Raw genomic sequence first — 19,591 nt, forward strand, 5'->3', positions numbered from 1 at the left:
TTTGAATTGTCTTCTTCCTAGCTGTTAATATTTTCGTGAGGGGCAAAGATAAGGGCTTGGTAAAGCACTTACTGGATCCAGCAATGTACCTTTGTTTGTAAGATGAATAAAATAGCGAAGTTTTGTCAATATATTTCAGTGTTGAAGAAAATCTTTCGAATATAGGCCTTTCCGAAAACGTGAGTTATCTCTCTTTGTATTCTTACATTTAGTGTGATTATGACAACTTCCGGGTAGTAACACAGTCAAACTGCGCATATATTATATATATAGTTATATTAGTATGGGCGCTGTTCAAAATCGAGAACAGTTGAAATCATTTGTACGAGAGAGTAAGAAAATGTTAATGGGAAAAAAAAGAGAAGAATTTCTTGATCGAGTCGAGTCGGGAGTGATTGTCATAAAAGAAATTGCAATGACAGATTTAGACACCCCCTTTCGCCACAAATTTACAAAATAATTTGAGTAAAACTCCAAATATTTTACTCAAAATGGCTGTATTTACAGGTACATACTCTTGCCAACTATAAATAATTCAGGGTGTTCAATTATACGTTATCTTATTTTCAAAGCATTGCATGTCTAAATATCAGTTTAAAGATGGTTTGTGACGACGAATTTCTTTATGGTTATACTTGTATTTGAAACTGTATAAAATTTGTGGGCAGACAGCTGGAAATCTGTCAGTGGCCTCTGTTTCATTTACAAGTAGGCCTACAGGCTGGGTTAAATTTTACTCACCAATCGAAGGAGATGAACATTTTCAGAATCCAGATGTGTCAGTCCGACATACCTAGACGTACATCGTGGCATAACTTTCATCGCTGAATGTACATGTACTACATTGATATTGAACAAGTAACTTCTGATATTTTATTATAAATCTGACTGTATTAAAACACGGGCTAAAGATCCTGAGGAAATGTATGCAATATATGATATATACTAATTTCAGTTATAAAACACGTGAAATCCTGGGAAATGGGGGGGGGGGGGTAGTTAGAATAATCTTACTGCGTCTCGGGACAGACCCGTTGTAGGAAATTACATCAGTTTAACGATAGAACATCCTATCGGAGAGGGGGGGGGGGGTGTCCTCCTCTACTTACAACATTAATTTTCTATTATTTTTACAGGCAAAGTTGGTTATTTTCACGTGTATGAAGTAAACCTATGCATTGAGATCTTTTATTAACGTTAACATATTTGTTGGCGTGATTGCTGTAAAATTATACAGCAATATATATGCGGCCTTCTGCACTGTTGATAATGACGCTTCTCGAATATACTACCCGGAAGTCTTAACCTACTGTTACGCAAGCGTACTACGTTCCGGATCAAGGAAAGATAACTCATGTTTTCGGATTGGCCTATACCGATATACTTAGGGAATTTAAAAACGAAACACTGAATATTTTTTTGTCTTATTTTTCTATTTCTTTAATTTGAAATACAGATCATATTCTTTTATATAATCTTTGATAAATTAAGTCTTATATCCATCAATTTAAAACGGCAATGCTATTCTCTGAGAGGCTACAAATGAGGTCAAAGGCGGTAGGGGTTGGCACAAATTCAGGTTGAGTTCACTAATACTGGGTATTTCCACCAATAGCGCTTATGACGGCGCGTAGGCGACGTTCCATTGACTGACAAATGTTTGAGGAATATTCTGCCACTCTTCCAACAATGCCTTTCCCATTTCTTGGATTCTGAGGCTTACAGCTGCGCACATGTCTACCAAGTTCGTCCCTAACATGTTCAATCGGATTAAGGGGCCATTCAAGAACATTGATATAATTTCTTTTAAGAAAATTCCGTGACAATCTCGCAGTGTATGCGCGCACATTGTCCTACTGAACTTTGCTGCTGTATCGATGGTGCCAACACGGACTGCAGAACGTTATCTATATACCACCTTAAGTCTTCGTGCAAAATGACCTATTGGAAGTGAGCATTTGTGTTAATCGCGTTTCAATATTCGAGAAACTGTTCTACGGTGAACTGCCCTGCCATGGCGTCCAGTTGTTTGTCTTACCGTCGTCGCGGCAGCCGTAAATCTATTTTGCAAGTGGCGTTGCCGTATGAACGCCTATTGACTTTGCGTTATCACGGTTCACCGTAGAATAGTTTCTCGAATATTGAAACGTGATGGGATGTTCTGCAGACGACGATTATAAGGTTGACAGCTGAAACTCAGTCACTAACGATACAGAACGCAGTAAGTCCGACAGCGGTTACTGGTAAATTAACGCCGCACGAATCAAGATTTATAACGTTAGTAACGCCAAAACGATCTCCGCGTTCATGCAATTCACGATTGCTAGAAAAACCCCGCGTTCGTACAAAGACCTATGGAGATCGAAGGTTTGATGTAACAGCTGCCACACTATGGAACAGTTTACCGATAGACATCCGTTCGTGTGGCACTGTCAAAAGTTTTAAGACAAACCTCAAAACATATCTTTTTAGGAAATCTTATAACCATATTTTGTAATATATTCTTTTTTAAAGTAAAGGCTGGTTTGTCGCATGAACTCGTAATGTTTAAATTGTTTTTATTTTATTTGGATGTTATATTTTATGCTCTGATTAATCTTATCATGTTTTACATTTTACATTGTTAAAGTGCTTAGAGTAATTACAAATTATATAATGCGATATATAAATGCCGCATATTATTATTATTATTAATGCAGACGGCAGAATTCGAGTTTACCGATGTGTGCTTAACGCTACGTAGTCAATTGTCTGCTTGAACGAGGCAGATTTGGAGGAAGATGCATATATTCAGTACAGGAAACTGTCCCTTGGGCACTGTGTGACTTAGAACTACTCCATGTGTATCATAAACATTTTAAATAGGGTGAACGTATGTATATTTTGAACCTTTTAAGTAGGGAGACTACACCGGCTTGACGTTTGCTTCGTTTCCGGGTCATGATGATGAAGCCGAGTCTCATTCTGTGGAGGAACGCCAGCCCTCTCTTCCACCGCCGTGACATCTGTACTCTCCTGGCTTTTTCCGCATCGGTTAACAGTTGGTACCCAACAAGCGCATATATCGGACTTAAATTCATCTTTGTTAGCTACTCACAATGATTGCATTGAATTTTTTTTAATTTTTCATACAATTGTTTTTATATTTAACGGACACAATTACCTATACAATTTTTTTGAAAGAAATCGAAATCATTATACATGCACAGTAGAATACATCAAATACGTTTAAATAACAATTCAATGGAAAAATTTCAACGTTTTCAAAGTTCTCACGGATATACATGTAAATGTTCTTCATAACTTTAAGAATACTTATTGTAATCTCACATTGAACCAACAACTCATTGCACAGGTGTATTTTTTCCAGGTCAGGGTCTATGTGCACTGTATGTGTGTTGGTGGGGTAGTGGTGTTGGTAGGGTCGTGGTGTTGGTGGGGTCGTGGTGTTGGTAGGGTAGTGGTGTTGGTGGGGTAGTGGTGTTGGTAGGGTCGTGGTGTTGGTGGGGTAGTGGTGTTGGTGGGGTAGTGGTGTTGGTAGGGTCGTGGTGTTGGTGGGGTAGTGGTGTTGGTGGAGTAGTGGTGTTGGTAGGGTCGTGGTGTTGGTGGGGTAGTGGTGTTGGTGGGGTCGTGGTGTTGGTGGGGTAGTGGTGTTGGTAGGGTAGTGGTGTTGGTGGGGTCGTGGTGTTGGTGGGGTAGTGGTGTTGGTGGGGTAGTGGTGTTGGTGGGGTCGTGGTGTTGGTGGGGTAGTGGTGTTGGTGGGGTAGCGGTGTTGGTGGGGTAGTGGTGTTGGTGGGGTCGTGGTGTTGGTGGGGTAGTGGTGTTGGTTGGGTAGCGGTGTTGGTGGGGTAGTGGTGTTGGTGGGTTCGTGGTGTTGGTGGGTTCGTGGTGTTGGTGGGTTCGTGGTGTTGGTGGGTTCGTGGTGTTGGTGGGGTCGTGGTGTTGGTGGGGTAGTGGTGTTGGTGGAGTAGTGGTGTTGGTTGGGTCGTGGTGTTGGTGGGGTAGTGGTGTTGGTGGGGTAGTGGTGACGGGGTAGTAGTGATAGGGTATGTATCCCATAAGACACTGAAAACGTGTAATAAAATGTAACATCCATGCTGTAAAATGTTTCAATTAAATTTTGACAGGCAAGAAAAATCCAAGCACATTAATTCAAGTTTCTGCCATGTGCAGATTTTTCAATTATATGTACAATAGCCTGATTAAAAAGTGTGCAATATACGAGCTTTCTATCTTGCATGATATCGATTTTATCGCGTCAGTCCACGAACCTTTTGATCACCCCTCGTACATTGACCAACAATGTTAATAAGATTGATTTCAGTATAGAAACTGTTGGGAATATGGATGATGATATAAATTAATGAAAATCCCTATAAATAATTTTGTATGTTGATGAAGGATTCACTTGTAAATCTAGGGATAGATTTTGAATCGAAATTGATATGATAATGACACGGTTGCTATGCTAATGGAGCGAGCAAATTAGAAATAAGATTTATGTCGTCCTCGTGTCACCTACCGACATGGAATAACATGCTCAGTGCTGATTGGTGAAGACAGATGATTCATTTTAGCGAAGATATCAAATTTAAGAGAAAAAAAAATCATTTTTGAAAATACACGAGGACATGAACAGCTATGCTTTAAGCCAGCCTACTTTATGAAGCGCGTTACCAAAATGAAATTTATTTCTTATATCAATTTATTTCATTTCTGTCGAAATTCCCAGACGCACTATATTTTGGAAGTTACGCACATTCTTCACATCTACGTCGCAATTTTAAAGAGGATATGGCTATTATTACAATTTGTAAAGGTTTCAAGGCAAAAACATTGGATATGTTTGGTATTTGTTATTGTTGTTGTGGAGAAGTGGTGCTTCAGCTTTTGATACTATTGTAACCATAGTATCAGAGTGCAAATATAAAGATTTAAAAACGCAGACCAAAATGAATGTTGGATTTATTTATTTTTTCGTTAATACAGTATTTGAAAATTCTAAAATAAGCATTTTTGTCATTTTCAATACATTTTGCCAAATTTGTCATTGTACGAACAATCTCGTGGGGATCCGGGTTGGAATAGGTCCCCAGTGTCCCTTGCTTGTTATAATAGGTGACTAAAGGGGGTGGTCCTTCAGATGAGACCGCAAAAACCAAGGTCCCGTGTCACAGCAGGTGTGGCACGATAAAGATCCCTCCCAGCTCAAAGGCCGTAAGCGCCGAACACAGGCCTAAATTTTGTAGCCCTTCACCGGCAATGGTGACGTCTCCATATGAGTGAAATATTCTCGAGAGGGACGTTAAACAATATGCAATCAATCATTGTGCGAGCATGTGAAGATAACGAAATGTGATCAAGCTCATAAATCCTATAACGAATACTAAACGGAAGAGAAGGCAAACACGGACCCCTGGATATAACCGATTTGTCAGTAGCCTGCCTCGATTTAAAAATTGAACATACGCAGATCATGTTCTCGCGTATCGAATCAATGCAAGGTGAAGATAACGAACAGTGATCAATCTCATAACTCCTACAAGCAATACAAAATAGATAGTTGGGCAAACACGGACCCCTGGACACACCAGAGGTGGGATCAGGTGCCTAGGAGGAGTAAGCATCCCCTGTTGACCGGTCACACCCGCCGTGAGCCCCATATCCTGATCAGATAAACGGAGTTATCCGCAGTCAAATCAGTGTGCCAAGAACGGCTTAACAATCGGTATGAAACACGTCAGACAGCATTTGACCCAATGCGAGGTTGTATTGACGAACTAGATCGTTATAACGACCATAGAATTTGCGAAATGCTGACTTCAATCGAGACTGTTGAAATCCCTGTACCATCAACTTGTTTGTCAGTAGCTTACCTCGATTTAAAAACTGACTATACCTAGAACAAGCTCTTGCATATCGAATCAGTTGAGATATATAAACACCATATGCAGGTGATAATGGAATTACATTGTTATATATGGGAAGTTGACGATGGAGAAGCCGAATTCACCTCGTTTTTCATGAAGTTGTGTTGTTAGTGTGCCGTTGACATTTATGTTCAATAAAATATCCAAATATAAAGTCGATATGTAGTATCTTAAGTTCACTGGGATGTATCGAAGGGTTATATGTCGTTGATAGTCGAAAAGTGTTGAAAAAGTCATACGTGATGTTGATTCGGAAAAGTTTTGTGATTTCAAATTTACTAAAAGTTCTTTTAGTTTTTTGAAAATCCACATTTGATTTGTACGCCACTTCTTGCATGTGTTATGGCACAATACGTCTGAAATTTCTCCTTCACAGCTGTTAATATTTTCGTGCGGAGTAAAGATAGGGACTTCGTAGAACATTTACTGGATTCTGCAATGTGTCTTTGAAATGGTTTTTGTGTAGTTTTGTATAGGTACAGTAATTCAAATTCATTCGTTCAGTTAATCGGGATATTGAATGTGTTTAAAACTGAAGCGTGATTTCGAAGAATTCGGAAAGGGAACTTGGGAGTACGATTTGGACCGCCAAATGTGGAATTAAAGCCAGGTTTGTTTAAAATGCACTCGTAATAATGAGTTTTACAAACAAAGGGAATGTTGTTTCAAGCTTTGTCAGACGCACCCAATACATATTCCTCATGTAACCTATCTGATTCCTTCACCACCTCTGGATTACTAAACACAGAAGGATAGTAGGAACTGTTTTGTTTTAATGTGTCTAATACGTGATTTTAATACCCCTCATATGCTTTTATCCATTTTGACAAGGAGTCAAGTTCTTCATATTTAGCCCATTTGTTTTCTTTCCTCTATTATTATTTATCTATTCTATCACAGCTATTTTAAAGATCAAAGGAATGCCGTGGTCATTATTCTATGATATACCTTCATACGTATTAACTGATTGTGAGAAAATTGATACACATCTTGCTTAATATTTTTCATGGTAAGTTGATGGTTTTAAAGTATGCGGTATTAATATGAAACGAGAGATTCTGTGGATTCTTCCCGTTCTTAATATTAGAATATTCTGTATATGTAAAAAAGAACTAAGCATATCTATAATACTCTAATTGCAGAGACCATAATTCCATTCTCTCTGTAATTCCACCTTCCCTTGCTCATGCTAAGCCTTTTGATTTTACAAAATGTTTACCTCCTAATCACATTATTGCATACAATATTTTCGTTTTCCGTTCCGTTTTTTGTTCCGCGTTTTAGTAACACCGCTCTGTACCCCTTGCTTGTCGTAAGAGGCGACTAAATGGGGCGGTCCCTTGCATGAGACCGCAAAAAATCGAGGTTCCATGTCACAGTAGGTGTGGCACGATAAAGATCCCTCCTTGCTGAAAGGCCGTAAGCGCCGAGCACAGGACTGAATTTTGCAGCCTTCACCGGCAATGGTGACGTCTCCATATGAGTGAAAAATTCTCGAGTTAAACAATATACAATCAATCAATCTTTACAGTGCCTATAGACCATCTAATACAAAGTTCACCTACACGTTCTCGTTCATTGAATATAGTTCAGCTGGACATGTCATTACTGGTAATGTCAATCTAGTTGAAAATGATGACCTGAATTAGAAGTCACTTATTTTAAAAGATTAAAAATTCAGAGACCCCGGATCTTTCAATTGGTGACAGAATTAAAGATTATACCAGACGGTGGGCTAGATATAATTTAAACAGTATCTTATTCATGACATTTAGAAGCAGGGTAAATCTATGTTAGCCCTCTCCCTGGTTACAAACAGTCAAATCAAATTATAATTCTTACATAACAACTCAATCTTATGACAAACGGGATGATTTCAGCTTCTCCATCGTCAACTTCCCATATCTATGTAGCAATATTCCATTATCACCTGCATATGGTGTTTATATCTCTCAACTGATTCGATACGCAAGAGCTTGTTCTGCGTATATTCAGTTTTTAAATCGAGACAAGCTACTGACAAACAAGTTGATGGTGAAAGGGTTTCAACAGTATCGTTTAAAGTCAGCATTTCGCAAATTCTATGGTCGTTATAACGATTTAGTTTGCCAATACAACCTAATATTGAGTCAAATGGTGTCTGACTTGTTTCATACCGATTATTAGACCGTTCTTGGCACACTGATTTTGACTACGGATAACTCTGTTTACCTGATCAAGATAAAGGGCTCATGGCGGGTGTGACCGGTTGATAGGGGATGCTTACTCCTCCTAGACACATGATCCCACCTCTGGTGTGTCCAGGGGTTCGTGTTTGCCCAATTCTCTATATTGTATTGCTTATAGGAGTTATGAGATTGATCGCTGTTCATTATCTTCACCTTTCATAATGAAAGTTGTGTGTAATTTTAAGAAATGATATCAACATTCACTGAATCTTTTCTCGTATATTTCTATTGAAATTGACATTGCTTTCAAGAGAGAGAGAGAGAGAGAGAGAGAGAGAGGTCTTCTAATACACAACTTCCGAGATATCAGCTTTTCTGTGATGGAGGTACGTTCAATGTTCTGTTGAACGCTTAGGTGGGTACAAGATGTATACATGTATTACAGACTAGCTATATAATAACGGATAAAAGTAATGAAAGTGTAAATTTTGTATATATCAGCCGTTGGTATACATTAAACTGACCATATCAAGAATAATATTTGTTTGAATTAGGCCATTAAATTAAATATGAAATTATTTTTTATTTCCTCTTCAGCACGAGTGATATCTTAATCAAAGAAAAATGGTGATTATTGATTTTTGTTTCAGCTATTTCATTATTAAATACTAATAAACTTACTAATATTGCGTGTCCCTGGAGTTTGGGCGGTTGCATGGTGTATGATAATCGGCCTTAAGGAATATATGAAGGCAGCGATAAGCATTTGTACTCAACGCGTGTGGACGATAGTATGTTTTGCGTCTCACTGTGTGTAAGAGTTTCACAAAGGGAAATAACTATTGGGCAACTCGGAAATTGCGTATTATCATCCAATGCCTGTGACCTTAATCTGTTGTAAGTTTATTGAACATATTAGATATAGCCAACTCATCAACCACCTAGAGAGGCGTAATATCCTAGTAGATGAGCAATATGGATTCAGGAAATGGTGTTTCTGCGAGATCCAGTTCATCAACACAGACAACAAATCAACGCTATCCTGCTGGACTTTGAAAAGGTCCCTCATCACCGACTGTCAGTGAAGATACACCACTATGGCGTGGGAAAGACAATGGAATGGGTAAGAAGCTTCGTAGCTGAAAGAATATAAGAAGTTGTCGTCAACGGATGAACAACACAGCCAGCCAAAGTTGTTCAGGAGTATCCTCTGGCCTCTGTTGTTTCTGACACACATTAACGATCTACCATCCAGTCACTTCCACATCTATAGACTATTTTCGGATGACTGTATGGCAACACAGAGGCAGACACAAGCTCACTGCAAGAGGACCTGGTCGTGTTGCAGGAATGGGAGAAAGACTGGATGGTGATTTCAACCAAACAAGTGTGAGAACATCCGGATAACAAACAAAGAATCGTACCTATTATAAGACCCATTGCCACACTCTGCAGGGAACAGACATAGGAATATACCTTGGAGTAACAATTGCCAGAAAACCATCGTGGGAACCTCGTGTTAATATGACTAATAAGGCAAATACACGCAACATTACCGGTTGCCAAGCCTTGTTCGACCCACATGGAGTATGTTACCACAGTGTGGGGCAACTCCAACAAAACCCACCAAGCGATTGTAGAAAAATGACAGTATAGGGCAACCCGGTTCATCATGGACAACTACAGAAGAAAGAGTGTGGTGTCACCAGCATGATGGAAAAACTGCAGCTGGAGAGTCTCCAATCAGTGGCTCGTGTTACCATGATGTACCGCATTGTCGAGAGCATCACAAACATACCCACTATAGCCTATAGGAGCACCAACGAGAGGCCATCCATAATGATTTTACACCATTTTTGCCACATTGAGTTACCAATACTTACTTTTTCCAGCCACTATTCCCCTCTGAGACTCCTTGTCACAGCATATCGTGGACGCCAATTCACTTGCGCCGATACTATAATTAAAGAACTATTTAGAACTGTAAAGAACTATGGTTTTGTTTATATAGCTAAGTACTTCGTTACTAGCTTGAAAATACGGATGTATATTTAATTGCTGTTATAAAATTTAGAAATTCATTTCAAAATTAAGGATTATCTCCCTCATGCATAGCTCCACTTTTTTGGCACGCTGTTTTTGGCTATATTTAGCTCTAAAACTTCATAGTTATTTCGGATTTCAAACATTTCGGTTGAGCATCACTGAAGAGACATTATTTGTCGAAATGCGCATCTGGTGCATCAAAATTGGTACCGTATAAGTTTTACATAATGTTCATTCGAATGAGGTTATCCTATTCATCACCACTGCGATATTTAGAACATGATTCATGTAGGTTTTATGGGGAGTTATTGCAAAATAAAGATGAAAGTACTTTTAAAGTACAAACCGGCGAAGAATGTTTGACATCCTGAGAGTGTAGTTTTAAAAAAACCCCGCTTATTTTGAGTTTTTTTTTTACTTATGGGGTATACAAGGCAGTGTTGACATGCATTAGTGAGATTTTCGCCAGAAAGTAATTATTTCAACTCGTGTGGGTTATATGGGGGAGGGAGTCCTGAACCCAAGCATCTGTGGCAGAAAGGAAAATATCCCGATTGTATGCACCCATACAAGACAATTTAAACAAGCAAGTTTTAAAAGGTGGATATTTAGACTGGAGATGACAACGCCCACTCTTTATCATAATGTAAAACTTATACGGTACCAATTTTGATAATTATTGATCCTTTATAAAAATAAATGTGTGCACTACTTCAGCTAGGCAAATATTCACTAAAATCAGGCTTAACTTATCAACATTAAAACATTGATTTCCTCTATTCCTTGATAGGAGGTTTCTTAAGGGTAAAACACTCAAGAGGACGATTTCTCTTTTGAAAACATATCTACCCTGAGGCACGAATGCGAGGGGGGGGGGGGCTTATTTGTCTTAAGGTGCACCCTCCAACCACCACCATCACCGTCATACATTAATTCCTAGAACTATAACTTCTTAGTGAACGGAATTAAAACTTATTCATGATATTTCAATGATCAATCGGTTTTGTTTAACATTGATTTCCGTATTGCTTGCCTGACGATTTCAAATTGTTTGATCGAAAATCTGATTCAGAAACCTGACGGAAAGATTGATAATCTCTTGAGCAAAGTATGAATGAATTCATACAGGGTTATTGTCTTCGGATGGGTTCACCGTCCGGTTTTCAGTCGTGGTCGGCTCTTGTCATTATTTTAATGGATACTTAATGGGCATTGTTTCATCTTCTCTCGCGTAGATTCATTTATTGTCTTATATATTACCCGGTATGATATGGCGTGTGTTACAATATCATACAAATCTTAGTTTATAGGCACAAATCTAGAGTTATATTTGATAATCTTGTTATCATATGCTAAAATCTCTTATGTATTGACGATAAATCAAGATTATTGAATTTCGAATATACATGTAGATCAAGATTTGTATAACATCGCAACATTTCACATTCCGCGTAGTACAGTATGTAATTGTGAACAAGAATGACGTGTCTTTTCAATGGTAAGAAAACAAAGATGCCCCCGAAAAGACCCTGCAACAAAAAATGTTGGTGATGTAATTGAAACTGTAAGCGAATGTAAGTAAATGTACTTGTAGTCAGGAAGTTGTCCTCTCGCGGTTTCTCGTCTGATGCAAATCATTGCTCAATGATACGATAAATTTGTGAAGTTTTGAAAACATATCCATTATTGAACGTGTGCATTTATGGCTTTTGTAAACTTATTTTGGTAATGAAAATATATCAAATTAATGTTGACTGATATTCATCTCTACAATAGGGTTTAGCATCATTTGACAATCGTCAAATAAGTGACAATTAAATTTCTTGTATGCATCAATTTTTTATTGTTTTGTTAAACACGTGGAATTGTCAAACAGAACTTTGATGGAATTGAATCTTCCATTTCATATACAAACATTTTAGTGTAACCGATGCCATATATATATATATATATATATATATATATATATATATATATAATTCAATAATCTTGATTTATCGTCAATATATTTTTATGTATATTCGATAAATCTTGCCTTACATAAATCAAGATATATATATATATATATATATATATGTATGTATGTATGTATGTATGTATGTATGTGTGTGTGTGTGTGTGTGTGTGTGTGTGTGTGTGTGTGCACCACAAACACAAATTGTAGTGCTTAAGTACTACATTTTCAACCTCCAGCGTGGTACTTTTAAGGACACTGTGTATATTCAACACAAAAAATAGATAAAGCAGTACAATAGCGTACTGTTCTTCGACGCCACATCTTTGATTTTGAATGAAGCAATGAACTTTCACGAACGTGTTCAGTTCATTTTTTCTCTGATAACGAAAGTGGAATAAGAGATTTTTGATTCCCGCGACTCAGCTATCTGGTGTTGATTTGATGACCTTTCAACCCGATACGAACTGGAGCGTGTAGCTGACTGAAGAAGAAAAAAACCAAAACATTGGTTTGCTCGAAGGTGTACAAACATAACCCCAACTCGCACTTGAGCCGTTTTAAATAACCGTTGTTGAACGAACATTCTGTGAATAATTTCTGTAAAAAGACGTTTATTCTTTGACGAGGTCAGGGATTACCTATCGTCCCAGGTACGTTTAAGACCATAGTAGTAGATCGGGATTATAGTTCTATTCGGTCAGTGACATTAGTGCTGCCTGTTTATTAATGAATAAGAACACGCTAACAGTAACGTCTGCACATGGATAGTTAAATACATGTGTAGATTCACAGCTAGCTATTGGTATGATAAACAGTGTCATAAAGTGGGTGGACATGGTAAAAAACTGAGAAGCGTAAGGGGCTATGAGTAATCACTCAAATGATTCCGAAACATAGCAGGGATTAGGCGATTTATCCACAGTCCTGTATATAAACAGGTCCCGCCCATACCCGAGTCTATTTTCACAATTAACACCAATCGATTAACACGGGACAATTATTTTCGTCACAACAGAAGTGTTTGACAGTTTATTACTTCACTGGTCACCAGAGATTTTTGTATGAACACAATCATCGTATGCATGCAGTTATACTCTGTAATGTTTATATTATGTAAAGTAGAGGGACCTCAAAAAGGTGTGATTTAAGTCTAACGTGAATACTCTCTTCTTACAGCTGATGAAAACATGGCAAACTGCTTCATCCGATGCTGTCGAGTGGTTAAGCACTTGCCTGTTCGTGTCATCTGTATTTTGGTTTTCATCCTTCACACCAGTGTTGTGGATTACTATCTAGTGGAACACAAGGGGAATACATTGTTATGGTTCCTCGTAGCAGATATCGTAATTTTTTGTCTATTCGTTGCATCGTTTATTGTGTCATTTCAAAGTATCAGACAACCTAATACAGATTCTACTATGGAAAAAGTGGCCGGTTGGCTCGGTGTAGCTTCATGGTCCATTTACGCTGTCATAGTGGCCAGTAAGTCTGGAATTATTTTCATTGACTTTGCAGATGACCTTGACGAAAGTAACTTTTTTGGTCCAAACACACTGAAAACTGCCTTAGCCTTAACCGGAGTAGTGTTTCTGCTTCAAATTTCATCACTTCATGACGCCAAGCCGGGTTCTGAGAGGAGGGCATACATTGACGAGTTAGCGGGTACCGTCATTTTTGACGTCATGGACTGTGTAGACAGCATGGAACCATTGTTCATCAAAGAGGATCGGGAATCTTTCCCACCAGGTCTTGTAGAAGCCATAGTTGCGATAGCGTGTTTGAATTTTGTTATACCTACAATTCCTCTTCTCACGCTTTCACACAGCAAGTTCGGCCACGCAATGCTTCCTCGTCGTCTCGTTATGATACACAAGATTCTTTTGGCATACATTATTAACCTGCCTCTTTTAACCATGAGAATGATTTTATGGCACGGGCTAAATCACGGCGTCTCTATATTTTCCTTAAAGAATGTAATTGTGATCGGCGTGATAACTTACGACTTTTATGAGCATCATGAAGCTGATATGGACGAACCAGATAAACCCAACCAAGTCAAAAAAGCAGAGGAAACATTTTCAGGAGAAGAGTACAGTCTTGAAAACCGTTTTAACTATGAATGACCTTCTGTTCACTCACTAAAATGTGCTGCGATCAACTCTTCAGGACTCAAAGATAGTGGCTCAGCTTGTGTTAGAATTTAGATTGTACCGCATTTACTCACTAAAATATGCCGCAATCAACTCTGCTGGACTCGAAGATAATAGCCCAGCTTGTGTTAGAATTTAGATTGTACCGCGGCTGTGGTCGTATACGGACTATGGAATGATCCGTGAAATATAGAAACCTCTGGATTCCAACAGGCGAAATAGTAGCTAGTGACGTATAGAATGACATCATCATTACAGGGTAGTGCGTAAATCAATCATCGTCGTATACCCACGGGTGATCTCGTTCTTTACTCATCACCTGTGGACAAACTCGCCGAAATATCGTCGTGAAATATGATAATTTGTTGATTATAGACAACCAATCAGCAAATTGAACTCTTCAATTTTGAAGATATGTTTATTAGTTTGCTATTTATGCTAAATATCTCGACGCCTGTTGAAACGTGCAAAGTTTGTTTTTAAAACGATTAAAGACAAGTCGTACAGGTCACTTACATCAAATACCAGAAAAAATTATATGGGAGTACCTTTCTCAAACTGCGAAATGCACCGGTGAGTGGATTTATTTGCAAGCGATGTGTTATCTACGGAAAAGTGTTGTCATTGCCGAACATACCTACGTAACATAAACTTCGATTCGTTGATTTGCCATCGCGACCCTATGCAGCAGCCAATCAAATGACCAGAGCATATTAATTACATACGATGATTTTTCAGCGAGTTTGCCCACGGGTGATGAGTAAAAGACGAGATCACCCGTGGGTATCCGATGATGTAAATCAACTAGCAAATTATATTCTATACTGCTTAGAAGTCACTTCTAAACTAAAGGAAATAGGATTGATCACTGTTCGTTATATTCGCCTTTCATTGTGTATTTTATGGAAATTGTAGAACCCGGCACTGTTTGTATTGTAGTGAAATTGAATGGAATCCGGTATAGGCATGGGAAAATGAGATTTTCTCAAAACAGAAAATAAAAATTGCAACCAACTTAAAATATTTGTTGTTAGTTCTAATTAGTTGTATATGTTTACATAAACATGAGTGAAATGACACGGATCTTGAAGTACACAAATATAGAAATCCATTCGTTGGGGGTGAGGATGATGATAAACTGTTTAAACTAGACTGTCTCACGCGCTGTTACATTAGTATCGCTGATATTTTATTTCATTCAATACAAACTTAATAGTGGATGGTTTAATCAGACTTATGAACCTATTTGAAACTTGTCGCTAAATGCAAGTATGACGAGCAGAAATGTTTAAAATCAATGAGAGAATACGTGATTATTGATTTAAAAGGCAGGTAAAAGAAAACTCAACCAAACCCCAAAACGTGAAGAGTCTTTTGTAGTTATGTTTTCTTTCGCTTTGCTCAGCCGAACATAAAATATTCCCTGTTCTATTATCAAAATAAAATAAAACACAAGATATATTTAGGTGGCGACAATGTTAGCTAATTTCATTTACATATGTATAAAATAAGTTGACAATGCATGTCGTCCGAAGGGAAACCAGGATTTCCGAACACTAAGTTGAAAAATGTATCTGTAAAGAAAACTCGTTCACAAAAATGAATACGGTTTCGAAGGAAACTTACTGGTCGTAGCTAAATTGTCGAATAATAAAGTAGTACCCGATAAAATTACAATGTAACACTACGTTCAATGAAGAATAGCAAAATGCTGACAGTAAAAAATCATTCATGTAGAACCATGAAAAAGCTGAACCAATATAATGCAATTTTTATTTTATTTGAAAAAGGAAAAGAAATATATAGAATATTATGCACATGTATGTGTGTGGTTTTACCTTTAAATGTAAACCCGGTACCAGAGCAATCGTATTTATCGATCCGTGTTCTTCCGAATCATCACAAGTATCTTATCTGTAGGATTGAAGAATAAGATCCACAATGGTTGCACGAAGTCATCGTCACATGATGATGTTACAATTGTAACAGAAAATTACTTTCATGCAGTTAATCACTTTAATGGAGATTTTATTGAATGTACTGACCACGCACCATTACATCTTCACATTTGTGTAAATACACATACATTGCCTAAAGCTGACGCTAGTAATACAAACACGTTTTGTGAAAATGAGGTGGAATAACTCGTTATGTAATGATGTAAAACATCCACTGTGTAATTATTTACAACATTTTGATGAATTTTAGCTTTGATGAAATTTTAGCTAATGAGAGGCAAAGATAACGAATAATGATCAGTCTCTTGAATTCCACAAGGAATGCAAAATAAAGAGTTGGACAAACACGGACTCCTGGACACACCAGAGGTGGAATCAGGTGCCTAGGATGAGTAAGCATCCCCTGTCAGCCGGTCACAACCGCCATGAGCCCTATGTCGTGATCAGGTAAACGGAGTGACCTTTAGTCAAAATCGGTGTGCTAACAATCGGCATGAAATCTAGAAATGACAATAGACGATGTAAAGTGTTGCATGCATTCTTTCACACGGATACTTAATAATGTATTTTATCCGTATTGTAGTAAAGAATTTGTCAATGATAATGTTAATAATTGTGGTAATAAAGTATGCTTGTAGATGCATGGTTTGATGAAAAATACATACAGTTGAGAAAGACTGATATTCAAACCTCAGATCGTTTAATGCCAAACGAAATCAATATCACGGTGACTTTAAGTTTTGTATGAACATAATCATAAGCATGCAATCATACTCTGTAATGTTTAATGAAAATATGTCATATAATATAGAGAGGTATAAAAAGTTGTGCTTTAAGGCTGACGTGAATACTTTCTTCATACAGCTGATGAAAACATGGCAAACTGCTTCATCCGATGCTGTCGAGTGGTTAAGCACTTGCCTGTTCGTGTCATCTGTATTTTGGTTTTCATCCTTCACACCAGTGTTGTGGATTACTATCTAGTGGAACACAAGGGGAACACACTGTTATGGTTCCTCGTAGCAGATATCGTAATTTTTTGTCTATTCGTTGCATCGTTTATTGTATCATTTCAAAGTATCAGACAACCTAACACAGACTCTACAAAGGAAAAAGTGGCCGGTTGGCTCAGTGTGGCTTCATGGTCCATTTATGCTGTCATAGTGGCCAGTAAGTCTGGAATTATTTTCATTGACTTTGCAGATGACCTTGACGAAAGTAACTTTTTTGGTCCAAACACACTGAAAACTGCCTTAGCCTTAACCGGAGTAGTGTTTCTGCTTCACCTTTCATCACTTCATGACGCCAAGCCGGGTTCTAAGAGGAGAGCATACATTGACGAGTTGGCGGGTACAGTAATTTTTGACGTCATGGACTGTGTAGACAGCATGGAACCATTGTTCATCAAAGAGGACCGAGAGTCTTTCCCACCAGGTCTCGTGGATGCCATAGTTGCGATAGCGTGTTTGAATTTTGTTATACCTACAATTCCTCTTCTCACGCTTTCACACAGCAAGTTCGGCCACGCAATGCTTTCTCGTCGTCTCGTTATGATACACAAGATTCTTTTGGCATACATTATCAACCTGCCTCTTTTAACCATGAGAATGATTTTATGGCACGGGCTAAATCACGGCGTCTCTATTTTTTCCTTAAAGAATGTGATTGTGATCGGCGTGTTAACATACGACTTTTATGAGCATCATGAAGCTGATATGGACGAACCAGATAAACCCAACCAAGTCAAAAAAGCAGAGGAAACATTTTCAGGAGAAGAGTACAGTCTTGAAAACCGTTTTAATTATGAATGACCTTCTGCTCGGTCGACAGGGGATGCTTACTCCTCCTGGTATATCCAGGGGTCCGTGTTTGCCCAGCTCTCTGTGTTGTGTTGCTTATGGGGGTTGTGAGATCTTCACCTTTCACTAACTGAAATAGTTTACGATCATATATCAGATAGTGGCTCAGCTTGTGTTAGAATTTAGATTGTACCGCATTTACTCACTAAAATATGCCGCGATCAACTCTGCTGGACTCGAAGATAATAGCCCAGCTTGTGTTAGAATTTAGATTGTACCGCATTTACTCACTAAAATATGCCGCGATCAACTCTGCTGGACTCGAAGATAATAGCCCAGCTTGTGTTAGAATTTAGATTGTACCGCGGCTGTGGTCGTATACGGACTATGGAATGATCCGTGAAATATAGAAACTTCTGGATTCCAACAGGCGAAATAGTAGCTAGTGACGTATAGAATGACATCATCATTACAGGGTAGTGCGTAGATAAACTAGCAAATTCTGTTCTTTACCATTTAGAAGTCACTTCTTAACTGAATAAAATAGGAGTGTATATTTTATATAAGTTTCACAATCTGGTACTGATTGTAATGTATTGAATTGAATGGTATCCGATATTGTCGTGAAAAAAAAAGAAATTTTCTTGACACAGACAATAAAAAAATGCACCTAATATTTTTTGTGGTTTGTAATCAGTTGTATATTTATCACAAACATGAGTGAAATGGCACGAATGTTGAAATACACACAAAGGCACCAATGTAGAAATCCATTCTTTGGGAGTGATGACGGTGATAAATTGTATAAAGAAGACTGTCCCACGTGCTGTTAGATTATATCCTTCATATTTCATTTCATTCAATACAGACTTATTAGTGGGTTGTTTAATTGTTTATTATCCACTGGTATAGATAGAGTAGAATTATGTATACACGGGTCAGTGCTTTTTATTTGACCTTGTGTTTCAGGCCTTTTTAAAAACAGGCCTATGAACCTATTTGAAACTTGTTGCTGAATACATGTATGACATGCAAAAATGTTTAAAATCAGTGAGAGAATACGTAATCATTGAATTAAAAAGGAGGTAAAATCCAACCAAACCTCAAAAGGTTAAGGATTTTTGTTGAGAATATTATGTATGTGTGTGGTTTTACCTTTAAATGTAAACACGGCACCAGTGCATTCGTATTTATCGATCCATATTCCTCCGAATCACCACCAGCATCTTTACCCATCGGTTACCATGGAGTGATCGTTACATGATTTAACTATTGTAACAGAAAATTACTTTCATGCAGTGAATTACTTTCATGGAGGTTTTAACAATGTTCTGACCATGCACCATTACATCTTCACATTTGTGTAAATACACATACATTGCCTAAAGCTGATAGTAGTAATACAAACACACATTTTGTTAAAATGAGGTGGGACGACTTGTTATATAATGATTTAAAACATCCACCGTGTAAGTATTTACAAAATTTTGATGAAATGTTTGCTAATGTAGAAATGACAGTAGGTAGTGTAAAAAGTTGCAGGGATTCTTTTACAAAAATTTTCCGCATTTTCCCCGTATGGT

General features: G+C 37.9%; 3 protein-coding genes across 4 annotated transcripts; 2 read left to right on the plus strand and 1 right to left on the minus strand.

Moving 5' to 3' along the window:
- Positions 1-3,378: 3,378 nt before the first annotated feature.
- On the minus strand, positions 3,379-4,059 carry LOC125679777 (uncharacterized). The gene has a single exon (XM_048919244.2). It carries the CDS (start codon positions 4,057-4,059, stop codon positions 3,379-3,381), a length of 681 nt encoding a protein of 226 aa, XP_048775201.2.
- An 8,305-nt stretch (positions 4,060-12,364) lies between these two features.
- LOC125681869 (uncharacterized) lies at positions 12,365-15,265 on the plus strand. Of its 2 annotated transcripts, none has more exons than XM_048922128.2 (2): positions 12,365-12,751; positions 13,278-15,265. In XM_048922128.2, exon 2 carries the CDS (start codon positions 13,289-13,291, stop codon positions 14,222-14,224), a length of 936 nt encoding a protein of 311 aa, XP_048778085.1. In that variant the 5' UTR covers positions 12,365-12,751; positions 13,278-13,288; the 3' UTR covers positions 14,225-15,265. The 2 variants fall into 2 exon arrangements, with proteins under 2 accessions (XP_048778085.1, XP_056012356.1); XM_056156381.1 differs by lacking the exon at positions 12,365-12,751 and adding an exon at positions 12,821-13,160.
- Positions 15,266-17,079: 1,814 nt separating this feature from the next.
- Positions 17,080-18,597, plus strand: LOC125681870 (uncharacterized). The gene has a single exon (XM_048922129.2). The coding sequence runs from the start codon at positions 17,085-17,087 to the stop codon at positions 18,018-18,020; it is 936 nt and encodes a 311-aa protein (XP_048778086.2). The 5' UTR covers positions 17,080-17,084; the 3' UTR covers positions 18,021-18,597.
- Positions 18,598-19,591: the final 994 nt, after the last annotated feature.

Source organism: Ostrea edulis, chromosome 2 (assembly GCF_947568905.1).
Source record: "Ostrea edulis chromosome 2, xbOstEdul1.1, whole genome shotgun sequence".
In the NCBI taxonomy this organism is placed as follows: domain Eukaryota; kingdom Metazoa; phylum Mollusca; class Bivalvia; order Ostreida; family Ostreidae; genus Ostrea; species Ostrea edulis.

Bases quoted from the DNA above. Each gene is read 5' to 3' on its own strand.
- LOC125679777 (XM_048919244.2), bottom strand. From the start codon at position 4,059: ATGGGATACATACCCTATCACTACTACCCCGTCACCACTACCCCACCA.
- LOC125681869 (XM_048922128.2), top strand. From the start codon at position 13,289: ATGGCAAACTGCTTCATCCGATGCTGTCGAGTGGTTAAGCACTTGCCT.
- LOC125681870 (XM_048922129.2), top strand. From the start codon at position 17,085: ATGGCAAACTGCTTCATCCGATGCTGTCGAGTGGTTAAGCACTTGCCT.